Here is a 13,959-nt window from a genome sequence, read left to right as displayed (position 1 = left end):
TGAAGACCAAAACAACCTCTGAAAAGTATGCGGTCTAGCACAAAATGGGGGCGGTCCGGCACTTTTCTTTTAGAAAGCATACGGTTCGGCACAAAATAGGGGCGGTCCGACACTTTGGGCATGCAGTCTGGCACAAAATGGGGGCAGTCCGACACTTTGGGCATGCAGTCCAGCACAAAATGAGGGCGGTTTGAAACTTTGGGCTTCTAGAAAGCATGTGGTCCAACACAAAATAAGGGCGGTCCGGTACTTTGGGCATGTGATCCGGTACAAAAATGAGGCCGCTTCGGCACTATGGGCATTTTCGTCAAAAAAATATGACTTTTTTCACTTTGGGGTATTTGCTAAAAAAGTTCAATTTAGGGTAAAAGTTATTCAAAAAAGCTTTGTTGGGGGTAAGTTATCTAGAAAGTCTCATTTTGGGGGTTTTGGTAATTTTCTCTAGTAATTTTCCCTTTAAAGTATGGACTCGGTTTCTATGCGGCCAAGCCCACACGTGTAGAAATGTGGGCTTATTAATATATCTATTTTTGATATGAATTTTTGGACTTAATTTTTAAGGACTTATAATCTCTAACATGAAGATCATGAATATGAAAAAAAAAGTAAATTTTAAAAATTAGAAATAATAATTCTAGCAAGAAAATATTTGGACTGTTAGTTTCCATTGTTTCTAGATGGAATACCTACTTGCATCCATCATTAAGATGAATGTTTTACATTTTTTTGGACCGCTTATGTAGTCATCCCACTCCTATGAAACATTTTTTTTTAAAAAAGGGAGTGATTTGTATAGAGCCAAGGCTCCAAACAATCAAATTAGAGCCCACCTTTAAATAGTGTCGAGAAATATGATTTTAATACCGGAAAGTTATGTGATAACTTTAAATTATATTTTCATATGTAGCAATAGAATTTAAAGGTTAATAATATAAATTAAACAAATCTATTTAAACTTGAAAATCGATAGTCCAAAAATACATTTCAAAATGAACTATTTTCAAAACTTGAAATCCAGTTTTTTCCGATGCCCGTGCATCTTGATGTTGAGATGCTCGGCTTTACGATATTTGGGCACTCCTCTTCTAGTGAAAGTTTTGAGGTAGGCTCTAATTTGATTGTTTAGAGCCTATGCTCTGTATAAACTTTTCCCTGTTAAAACCCCCATGCGTTTCTGTCGTGTTTCCTCCTTTCAAATATCCAGGGTAGTCTCTCCCCTTCCCTCCTTGAAATCTCCCTCTCTCTCTCTCTCTCTCCCCCGCGGCCCATCCCCCGCTTAATATGGCATCCTGGGCCTGCACTAAATGTACCTTTCTAAACCCTCCAAACCATGGCTTTTCCTGCCAAATGTGCCTTAATCCACACTCTCTCCCTTCTTCTTCTTCTTCTTCTTCTCGTGGAGGAGAAGGTTGGGCATGTAAAGCCTGCACTTTCCTCAACACCTCTGACCAATCCACCACTTGCCAAATATGTGACACTCCATGCGCCCCTCCATCCCCCAAAACCTATCGCTCTGATTCTGGCCAACTAGATGATGATTCTTTCTCTGATGATTTTTTGTCGTCGAGGAAGCGGAAGGCCCCTGTTGAAGTTGTTGAGCCTCATTCTGAGCTCCTTGTTGAGGTTTCAGCCGTTCCATCATCGAGAGGACAGGAGGACCCTTCTGAACCCCTTCCTGATACGAATTCTTTATTGGGGAAGCTTCATGCTGAGAGATTATCAAGGATGCCTAAGGCATGTTCAGGTACGCTCTCTCTCTCTCTCTCTCTCTCTCTCTCTCTCTCTCTCTCCATGGAGGGGTTTTAAAACTGGAACCATTATTTAATAAGTAAATGAAGGTTTATTGGATGCAGTGAAAAGAATAGTTGTAATGGTTTTTGATATTTTGTCTGGTATTCATTTGGTTGCAAAATTTTTCTGGCTTGGAAGGAGCAGGCACAGTGGGGGCAAATTTTGGTTAGTGATTAGGTTTGGGGAGCAATGTTTGGCTTTGTTATACTTTTCTAGAATGGATACATGTATTTCTAGATGAGCTTCTCATGGTTAACCTGGCCAGATACATCAGGGGCTATTGTCTGTCATTTTCTTCTTGTGCTCTTTGTTATATGGTTTTGCTGCCCTGCCCTATCCCAGATATGCTGATGTTTCATGCTTCTTCTCTTTTATTTTTATATGAAATGGTTTACATCCAGGCTTCCTTGCTTAAAGACTTTGAAGAAAAAAACTTAATTCGTGGTCGAAACCTGTTCATCTAGTTCCTTAATGTCTTTCTTTGCTATCATGCCATAATTTTTGTGCAAGGGAAATCATGCTTTGAAACAATATGGTAAGGAAATTTAGTAGTGGCGAGGAAAATAGAGTTGTATTATTATATGTTGGATTGTGTGAGTTGCGGCTATGGTAGTGGCAGTCGCATTTTTTATGGAATTAGAGATTGTTGGCAATATGACCTTTCAAGGCCTTAATGCCAACTATCTCTCCCTTAGTCCCACTGAGCAAGAGACTCTTGGCATTAAGGCCTTGAAAGGTCATATTGCCAACATTCTCCCATTTGGCCTTTTAAGGCCTTAATCGGATCTCGCTCTCATTATATGAGATGATGGAACAACATAACACATCCATACATATGAAAGAAAGTAATACTCATAAGTAATACTCATAAGTAAGAAATACACAACTTTGTCAACCTCCTTCACCCCATCCCATGCACATGCCTCATGAAATCATTAGCCCACAAGCCTTTAGTCAGAGGATCAATGTGCATAGCCTCAGATAAAATATAACCAACTTCTGCCTCACCAGCTGCAATCTCTTCTCTCACTCTATGGTATTGGGCTTTGATGTGCCTTGACTTGCTATGGAACTTAGGCTCACCTGCCACGGCACTGGCGGCCTGATTGTCACACATGATTCTTATGATTCCATGTTGGATAGGGTTGAAATAAAAATGATTGAAGAACTTCTTAATCCAAATGGCTTCCAAAGTTGCGGTACACAAAGCCAATATTCGGCTTCCATAGTAGATAGGGCTACGGTGTCTTGCTTCTTGGTGTGCCAAGATATGGTACCACCTCCATATAGAAATAGGTTGCCCGATGTGGATTTGGAGTTATCCGGGTCCCTTTGATAATTGGAGTCTTAATACCCCAAACATTCCCATAAGTCAACCCATAATCAATTGTTCCTCTCAAGTATCTCATGATTCTTTTAACGGCTTTCCAATGCTCTGATCAAGGATCGCTTTGAAATCGACCTATCAAACTTTGAGCAAAAGCTAGGTCGGGTCTAGTTCCCATAATTAAATACATTAGATAATCCACGACACTCCTATATGGGACCTTTTCCACCTCTCTTCTCTCTTGATCATTACTAGGTTTCATATTGACATTCATTTTCACTCTCCTTTCCACGTGTGTATCTATGGGTTTGGATTTAGGCATCCTAGGTCTCTCGAGAACCTTCTTGCAATATGCTAATTGAGACAATTGAATTGTGCGAGCTGCCCTATCTCTTATAATTTGAATTCCCAATACATATGAAGCCTCTCCCATATCTTTCATATCAAAGTTATTTGATAGCATTGTCTTTGTATCCCTTATATGGTCTAAGGTACTACTAGCTGCTAGAATGTCATCCACATATAAGGTTATAAAGGTGATGCTGCTCCCGTTGGTCTTATAATACACACATTAGTCATCATCATTTGCCTTGAATCCATATCTAATAAAGGTTTGATGGAATTTTAGGAACCATCTTCTTGAAGCTTGTTTCAAGTCACATATAGGGATCTCTTAAGTTTGTATACTAGCTTCTCCTTACCGTTCACTACAAATCCCTCAGGTTGGTTCATAAAGATTGCTTGTTCTAATTGACCATTCAAGAAAGTGGTTTTCACATCCATTTGGTGTAGTTCTAGGTCAAGGTAGGCGGCTATGGATCTGATTTTTCTTATTGAAGCCATTTTAGCAATGGGTGAGAAGGTATCAAAATCATCTATCCCTTCCTTTTGAGTGAACCACAAGTCTTGCCTTGTACTTTTCAACACGTCATTCGGAGTTAAGTTTCTTTTTGAATATCCACTTACACCCAATGGTTCTATGGTTAGGTGGTAAGTGGACTAACTCCCATACATGGTTCTTTATAATCGGGTTTATCTAATCTTGCATAGCTTCTTTCCACAGTTTATGATCCAGGCAAGACATGGCATCTTGATAAGAGTAGGGTTCATCATCGGGTTCCTCGCTAATTCTTTCATAGGTTTCTCCAAGGTAAGTGAAGAATTCAGGTGATCTCCTTATTCTCTCACTTCACTTAAGTGGAATGGGTTCAGTCTCTTTGTTAGGTTCAAGCTCATGAAAGTCCACTCTCTTTTGGGTTAGATCTCGCACAAGGAAATCATCTTCAAGAAAATGGGCATCTAGGCTTTCAATCACATTTCGATTCAAGGGGTCATAGAATCTATATTCCTTCCCATGAGTTGGGTATCCTATGTAGATGCACTTTTAGGATCTAATTTGAATCTATTTTGAGAGGGAATGAGGATATGGGCTGAGCATCCCCAAACTTTAAGGTGTCTAATAGAGGGAGGTCGGCCCATGAAGAGTTGGTATAGAGTTGATGAGACATCCTTAATGGGAGTTTGATGAAGGACGTATGTGGCGGTTAGAATTGCCTCTCCCCAAAACTCTAATCCAAGATTAGTGGTACTCATCATGCTTCGCCAACTAGGGTCCTATTCCTTCTTTCGGCTACCTCATTTTTTTCGGGTGAATAAGGCATGTTGGTTTTGTGGGTAATCCCATATTGAACACAAAGATTATGGAAGGTTTGGGACGTGTATTCCCCACCTCTATCGGATCTAAGGATTTTAATGGTTTTACCTAGTTGATTTTCAACTTCCGCTTTATATTCTTGAACCTTATTTATGCCTGTTCCTCATAAGATATGTGTGACCAAACTGGGAGTGGTCATCAATAAATGGAATGAAGTACCTCATGTGCCCTTTGGTTGGCACACTCATTGACTCACATACATCGGAGTGGATTAGATCTAAAAGTCTAATGACCCTTTCGACTTTTTTATGTGATTTCTTTACCATTTTACCTTTTAGGCAAGCCTCGCACTTATTATGTAAATTACCACTCAAATTGTGAAGTAAGCCTTCTCTCATCATAATATGCATCCTACAAGGGCTAATGTGGCCTAATCTCTAATGCCATAAAAGAAATTTTTGAAAATCATCACCCAAGTTAGCAAACTCTTGCTTCATTTCAACTTAGAAAAGGCCTTCTATCAAATGGGCTACAAACACAAGATCACCTTTGATCGAACCATCATGAACATAAACCTTCCCTTCTTTAAACATCAACACAAACCCGACTTGATTCATCTTGGAGATTGAGATGAGATTCTTCCTCATCCCGAGTGCATAGAGGGTGTCCTTAAGGATGAGAGTCTCATCATTGGTGAGCTCCAACATATAGTCACCCTTTCCTGAGGCCTTCTCCATTTGATTTCCACCCATATAAAGACTATGGGTGCCGGGTTTGATGTCATTAAAACTTCTAAAACCTCTCATCTAATTGGCCACATGAATAGTGGCACCAAAATCAAGCACCCATGTATCAACCCCCTCATTGACCATCAAAGTCTCATGAACCAGACAAACCTTGTCCTTCCTTGGTCCACCACCGATTTGACCATGAGACTTACTGACATTAGGCTTAGAAGTGAAGTGAGGTTTTTGTGGTGGCGGAGGAGGAGGTACCTACAAAACTTTTGGGTGTGGCCAAACTTTTTGCACCTCAAGCATTGCACTCGTGAATAATCTTGGCTAAATGGCCAAACCGTCCTCGCATGAATCATAGTAGGTGTGGGTGGCGGTTTGGGCCCAGTCGTGTGGCTAGGAGTAAAGGAATGGGACTTAGGAGGATAAGGGCTAAATAGATAAGGGGGATATGGCCTAACACTTTGGCCTTGTTTGACCTTCCCTTTCCATTCTTTACGTCTTCTCTTCTTATTTTGTGTTTGAGCACTCCTACTAATCCCAACATTACAAGCAACCAGATTTGAAGAAGAAGGCAAAGAAGAAGAAATGGGAGTAATAAGCAAGGGAGTAGAAGAGGAAGATGGTAGTTGTGATTTTACCATATGGACCATGCTAATGGTCCATCCGTCGCCATCCGCCTTTGTTCCTTGGCGTCCATGAATGATGCAATTTCTTCTATGGTGCTTGGGGTGTTTTTGCCATCAAATTGGCCACAAAGTTCTCCCACTTTGGAGAGATGGATTGCACAAACATGGTGACAGTGTCTTGAGTAACTCGGTCATAAGAATGACCGTCTTTCTCACTTTCCTTGATGCAATTCTTAAATTCCTTTAGATGATCACCCACCTTGGTGTGGTCGTCCATTTTACAACCCATGAGGTTTCTCATTCTAATAATCCTTTGTGCCTCATTAGGTTTGTTAAATTTCTTCTTCATATCATCAATGATATACTTGACACAGGTAAAATCTTCATAATCCTTAACAAAAGGATCACTCATAGTAGCAAATATGAGATTCATGGCACTTTGATTCTTTCGGTGCCATGGCTCATAAGCTTCTTTAACTACTTGTGGTGCATTAATAGCGGGCTGATTTACCTCAAAGGGAGCAAAGGCACCAAATCGTCCTTATGAAACACATACCTAATCTTACGCCTCCACTCGGTATTGGTACCATTGAACCGTTCTCCCTTAAGCAACTAGGTCAAGATCGACCGGGCAGTCATTGGTCCCTAGGTGGCACTCTAAATACACACAAATGACTCTAAATGGGGCTGTTAAAGATCCTAACTCTGATACCAATTGTAGTGGTACAAAGTCTTGGAACACTTTAATTGAGCCAAAAACAACAATACAACTTAGTGCTTTATTCCAAAACTCTTGTTTATATAAAGCAAATACACAATAACAGTTCTTTAACACAATGATACAAACATCTTAGACTTTACATACCACAAAGAAACAACTCTAAAATAGCCCCCTTATGGGGCAAATTACATGCCACTCATGCCAACTCACAATCGAAACAATTAGTTACATACAGTGGCATCACATAATCAAATTACATAAACCAAATTGCCCCAACAGTTACAACATAGTATAATAACAATAAAACAGATGTATTAGAGTGCCAAAAGTATTTGGAAAGCCAATGGTTCAAACCCCTTGTTCTCGGCCCACGATCGGGGCTTTTGAGGACTTAATATTGTCCCAAAGATGAAGGCACGAGCGGTTTATTTGACTCAAGGATGTCTATCCAATTTGGGAAGCGTAAACACCTTTACAAACACTTAATATGGTCCATAATCAATAATAAAATCAACCCCACAACAATTTGCAAAAAAACTAGGAAGATCCGATCAAAATCGAGCAAGATAGAGCAAAACTGTGTAGTATAGTCCACTGGACCACCAAAACGGGATTACATGCAAAAGTGTGGATTCTAAATGATTCAAAGAGGTAATAGATCTCTGGAATTTGAAAACTGAAGTATAAGAAATGCACCAGAAAAATTCGTGTGTAGTAAATCAAGGGTAAACTATGCTCAATCAATGTATCATCAAGGTATGAAGCCTATAGTCTAATGGATGACTACTTTATAAAAGGCTATCATAAAGATCACATGAAGCCATGGTAAAATGATTACAAAGCTACTGTAGTTAAGAATTTACAACAAGCTTTGAAGTGGAAGATGATGAAGAACAATAGGGAAAAACTCAATGAAGAGTTACCTTGATGATTGCTTAACACGAACTTGATCTCATGTAGTAAAGGATCTCCTTGAGGCTCCAAATATGATCAATGGAATGCAATGGAACAAGTTCTACAATGGTTGGTGCGTGGAGCTCTTGGGGGCTCTTGCTCTCTCTCTTTAGGTTCCTTTTGTTGGTGAAAATTCATTTTTCAAAAGTTAAGATTATGTTGGATCATAAGATAGTATTTATATGAAGTGTTTGAGTAGGGTTAGATCTTAACCCTTTATGCACATCATCAACGGCACATGAGAGGCTAATTACCCCTAGCCACTCATCCCCATGCGCTACCAAGATGAAGGGTGCATGGAGCTCTTGAGGGCTCTTGCTCTCTCTCTTTAGGTTCCTTTTGCTGGTGAAAATTCATTCTTCAAAAGTTAGGATTATGTTGGATCATAACATAGTATTTATATGAAGTGTTTGAGTAGGGTTAAATCTTAATCCTTGATGCACATCATCAATGACACATGAGAAGCTAATTACTCCTAGCCACTCATCCCCATCCACTACCAAGCTGAAGGGATGAGATTTGCCACCATTATCACCCATTGAAACCCTAGGTTAATGCCACATTTACCTTCTTGTCCTTAGCCCCTACTTTTATTTCAAACATGTCCAAGTATACTTACAAAAATGCCTTCACTATATCTTTAATTCAAGAGAGTAGAGAATGTTCAAGAGCAAGGGGCAAAATAGTAAATGGCGTCATTGCATGGGAAATGCAAAAAAAAAGGGTTATGACACCACCAATGGTATCAACTCAGCCCGCACCCTGAGTGAGAGATAGAATCTGGGTGCTTTTCAAACTGGGGCCCATATTTTAATACCCCGAGTACGTACGAGGCATTGAGAGTTTATGCTCTGAGAGAGTGATCTCTCTGGGGGTGTGAGGGTCACCTATGAGTTAGGACAATATAAGTTAGAATGCCTCATAATTGATACGATTAGCTAGGGTTGGAGTTACTAATCGAGTGTAAAAGAACCCGAGTATCTTGTGATGAGAGCTGACCCTGTATGGAATGGTGAAGAGTTAAAGGACATGAGTCTGTATCCATGCACGAGACCATTCCATGGCATGTGCATATTCATTCGCATGGGAAACCACTCTTCCACATGTGTTATCCGACAATGGAAGAGCCCGTGCACATGTGCTTTGAGAGAACCTCTGTAATATAGTAGTAATATGTCCCACAAGGTTACACCTGTAATCCATTGAGAAACTAGATAGTGGGAAGCTCTGACTCAGTGACTTTGATGCGACCAATTATGTGTCCCTGTCATAAACTGTGGAGCATGGGTCCGTTGGGTCAACTTGAGACACTGGCAGAGCATCATTCGGGTTTAGCCCAATGGAGTACTCATGTTACTAAGTCAAAGCCTTGAGATCTCACATATATCTTTATTCCGATTTAATTATGATGAAAAATGACGTGAAATATGCTTCAAATATTTATTGGGATTTTTGGAGATTTTTTTTGGATTTTTAAAAGCACAAAAAATGTACTTTTTAAAAGTGTTTAACCTTAATTTCAAATGAGGACATCCATGCGGATGCCATGTGGCACCCAAGTGGCCATACCCTCATGTTGGGGCCCCTTCTATTTTGGATGTGAATCCCCTTTTGACACTTCATTATTTAATTTGATTTCCAAACCTTATGTTATATGGTTATAAATTAAAGTTACATTTTAATCACATGGGTAATTGTCACACATGTCACATACTTAACTTGTGTGAAGCCAAAAGAATTTTGAAATAAAAATTGTTATTAAAATTAATATCCACATGAGAAATATTTCATGTGAATATTTCATGTGGATGCACCTCATTGGTGTGACCCATGTGAAGGTGTGAAGTGCATGTGAAAGGTGTGGGTTTAGTTGATCCTATTGGTGGTGTCATAACCCTCCTTTTTGTCTATCCCATGTAATGACGCCATTTACTATTTTGCCCTTTCCTATTGAACATTCTCTGTACTTTTGAATTAAAGATATGATGAGGGCATTTTTGTAAGTTCACTTGGACATATTTGGAATAAAAGTATGGGGCTAAGGATAAGAAGATAAATGTGGCTTTAACCTAGGTTTTAGTGGGTAATAATGGTGGCAAATCTCATCCCTTAATCTTGGTAGTGGATGGGGATGAGTGGCTAGGGGTAATTAGCCTCTCATGTACCATTGATGATGTGCATCAAGAGTTGAGATCTAACCCTACTCAAACACTTCATATAAATACTATCTTATGGTCAAAATGAATTTTCACCAGCAAAAAGAACCTAGAGAGAGAGAGAGAGAGAGAGAGAGAGAGAGAGAGAGAGCAAGAGCCCTCAAGAGCTCCACGCACCAGCCATTGTAGAACTTGTTCTATTGCATCCATTGATCATATTTGGAGCCTTGGGGTGATCCTTTACTACAAGAGATCAAGTTCGTTTTAAGCAATCATCAAGGTAGATTTTCATCGAGTTTTTCCTTATTGTTCTTCTTCATTTTCCACTTCAAAGCTTGCTGTAAATTCTTAATTACATTGCCTTTGTAATTCTTTTACCTTGACTTTATGTGATCTTTCTGATAACCTTTTATGGGATAGTCATCCATTTGGCTATGGGCTTCATTCCTTGATGATACTTTGATTGAGTATAGTTCACCATTGATTTACTCCACATGAATTTTTCTGGTGCATTTCTTATATTTTAGTTTCAAATTCCAAAGATCCATTATCTCTTTGAATTATTTAGGATCCACACTTTTGTATGCAATCCTTTTTTGGTGGTCTGATGCACTATACTACATAGTTTTGCTCTCTTTTGCTCGATTTTGATCGGATCTTGCTATTTCTTTTTGCAAACTGTTGTGAGTTGATTTTATTATTAATTATGGATCATATGAAGTGTTTGTAAATGTGTTTTAGCTTCCTAAATTGGATAGATACCCTTAGGTCAAATTTACCACTCGTGCACTCATCTTTGAGATAATATTAAGTTCTCGAAAGCCCCGAACGTGGGCTGGGGCAGAAGGGGTTCGAACCATTGGCTTCCCAAATTCTTTTGGCACTCTAATACCTCTGTTTTATTGTTATTATTATCTGTTGCAACTATTGGGGCAGTTTGGTTTATGTGATTTGATTATGTAATGGTGCATGTCCATTGTATGTAACTAAGTGCTTCGATTTTGAGTTGGTGTGAGTGGCATGTATTTTGCCAATTTTGCCCCATAAGGGAACTGTTTTAGAGTGGCTTCTTTGTGGTATGTAAAGTATAAGATATTTGTATCATTGTCTTAAAGAACTGTAATTGTGTATTTGCTTTGTATAGCATGAGTTTTGTAATAAAACACTGAGTTGTATTGTTGTTTTTGGCTCAATTAAAATGTTCCTAGACTTTGTACCACTACAGAGATATGATCTTTGAGGAAGTAATGGCTAATTGATTAGCAATAAATAAATTTATGGCCTATGGAAGTGTTCTCGAGTCTCCACAAAGCAGGCAGGTTCTAAAGGTTTTCTTGAAAACATTCTGAAAAACTGTGTTGGATTGTTGAGTTAGTCGAATCAATGGAGGTAGGAGAGCTTGGTCCATAATGTTCCTGGAAATTAGGTTCGACAGGTCAAGGTATCAGGAAGGTTAAAGAAGTAGAAGAAGGTGGAATGGGTATCAATAGTTGGGTGGGAAGGGGAGGGAAAGAAGTTTGGGCACGGTGAAGGTGGGTCGTCAAAGTGTGTTGAGGGAATTGTATAAAGGATTGTGCGAGTCGAGAAGTGACTAACAGAGGGGATCAAGGCCATCTAGACGATAGGAGAAGAGGAGCTGACAAGTGTGTGGGATGAAAAGAGGGGGAGGTGATGGTAGAAAAGGATTAGAACTTGGAGATATTCCCCTGGCTAGGAAGCCTCCCAACAAATGGAAGTTAGAAATTCTTGAGGATAACTCCACCAATAACAGAACTAGACAATTAAATGAAGCCCAAGATGGTTCTAGCCTTCCAAGGTGTTTACAAAGGGAGGAGGTTGAGAGAAAGGTACAAGAAAGGGGTGAAGTGCAGGATGTTAGGCTCACCCAGTTGAGCCCTCTAGCATGAATGCAGATCCATGCAGTGGAACCTAGATTTATGGGATACAAGATATACCAAAATCGTTGTGCATGTGTATGAGTGGAAATCGTACAATAAAGCAAATAAATAAAAGCTTACTAGCATCGAGATTTACGTGGTTCATCTTTTCAGGTTAGGTCTACGGGAGAAAGAGATAGATCCACTGTTAAAATAATAGTTACAATGTTCTTCCAAGAAACAAGCTTTCTTGGGCTCTCTGATTTCTTATAGAGGGTTCTTTCTCTAAGTTTTACTTCTCTGTGGTTCTTCTCTCTCCCAAAGGCCACTTTTCTTTTTTGGAGGCTTTCTCTCTCTTTAAAAGAAAAGGTTATCTCTTTTTCTCTCTAACAAGCTTCTTTCTCTCTCCTTCTCTCTTTAAGAATGGGGTAATTTTCTCTCCTTTCTTCACTCTTAAGAGAAGGCTCTTTGTAATTTACTAATACATCAAAAGTGGTATGCCCAAAGAAGAGGCTTAGTATGTTGAATAAAGACAACATTAATATACGTGAGGCTTTCCCTTTTTTTATAAGGGATGAAATTTTGTTTCCCCAAAATCTATTCCTTATCTCAACTAGTTGCTATCCTATGTTATGTGGAAAGTGATCCCTATCCTTTCTCTCTCTAAAGAGATGATGATGAAATCTTTGACCACCTTATTTAATCTTATTTCATATCATGTGGGGCCCACATGAGGATATCCCTTTTGAAGAAGCTTACAACCCATCATGTGAGGTTATTTTTTGTAACCAACTTCTCTGACCTAAACAACATGTCAACACTTATGTATAACCAAGTGGTCCACTACAAAAAAAATTCCATGGAGGTCCTCCCACATGAGACAGACTCTCCCAACATTGACTTTAATACACCGCTTGGTCATCCTTATCACCATTTGCTGGTATAGCGAGCTTAGCGATCGTAGCGTGAGGATGGAAGAAAATCCTCCTTGTAGGCTGGATCTTTTTTGACCATTCAATGACGCGTTTTGGGACATGTCATCAACCAGAGGCTGCCAGTGAGTGGCCACTGTGCAAAGAAGGTCTTGGCCGACAGACTGTCGGTCACCTCCTTGACCAACAGTGAATCACTTTCATCGACGGTGACACCTTGATAGCTGATGATTTCTTGACTGTTGACGGATACTTGACCGCCAATGAGTTGACAACCGGTGGAAGCTTGACCATCGATGAGTAGGCAGCCGACAGATCCTTGACTACTGATGAATACTTTGACGGTGGGAGCTTGACAAACGGTGAATCTCCCTGACTGCCGGTGGATAGAATAGAGAGGTGTGAAGATAACATGTGTGGATTCAAGATGGATTGCAGTACCAAGAGTAAGATGATATCGCTCAACGGTAATAACTGGATCATATGGAAGCCAAAAATGGAAGAACTTTTATACTATGGGAACTTGTACACACCCATTGAAGGGATAGAACACAAGTTCGAAGGTATGAAAGACGATGAGTGGAAGAAGCATGATCGAAAGGCTCTTGGAACCATTCAACATTAGTTGGAAGAAAATGTATTCCACCATGTGTCGACGGAGACATACACCAAGTTATTGTGGGATAAGCTACATGACTTGTACGAGAGGAAGACCGTGGGAAATTAGGTGTTTTTCACTTTGGGATAGTGACCATGAGTCGGGTCACTAATAGCCTGTTGAATGAGGAGACGAGAAGAAAATCCTCCGACGCATCAAACTCGCAAGCTCTTGTCACAAATTCAAGAAGGAAAAATAGGGACCAAAACCGATCTAATGATAAAGCTAGATTGAAGTCAAAAAAGAGGGTTACATGTTTTCATTGTGGCAAGAAAGGTTACATCAAGAAAGAGTCCTGAAAGCTCAAGAAAGAGCAGAATGAGGACAATGCCAAGGATGATGGCAGGCAAACCACTGCAGTGATCACATATGTTGATGTGGTCAGAAACTGTAGTGACGGGTGCATCAATATTGCATTAGGTTCTTGTAACTCGGACTGGGTTGTAGATACCAGAGCATCGTTCCATGTTACCCCACATAGACGCTATTTGGCTTGTTACAGAGCGAGAGATTTTGGCTTTCTACA

The 13,959-nt window shown here is 39.8% G+C and overlaps 1 protein-coding gene across 1 annotated transcript in view; it reads left to right on the top strand.

The window, feature by feature from the left end:
* The first annotated feature begins 1,016 nt into the window (after positions 1-1,016).
* LOC18445741 (endonuclease/exonuclease/phosphatase family protein) overlaps positions 1,017-13,959 on the top strand; it is a 31,755-nt gene continuing 18,812 nt past the window's right edge. Inside the window, exon 1 of the mRNA XM_011629315.3 lies at positions 1,017-1,744. Within this exon, the coding sequence (XP_011627617.1) occupies positions 1,282-1,744 (463 nt within the window). The 5' untranslated portion in view covers positions 1,017-1,281. The remainder of the gene's footprint in view (positions 1,745-13,959) is intronic.

This window comes from Amborella trichopoda, chromosome 2 (genome assembly GCF_054954075.1).
Source record: "Amborella trichopoda isolate Santa Cruz 75 chromosome 2, AtrichopodaSantaCruz75HAP2 v2.0, whole genome shotgun sequence".
Taxonomy (NCBI): Eukaryota; Viridiplantae; Streptophyta; class Magnoliopsida; order Amborellales; family Amborellaceae; genus Amborella; species Amborella trichopoda.
Note: the sequence above shows the minus strand (reverse complement) of the source record. Positions and strands in the feature narration are given on the sequence as shown.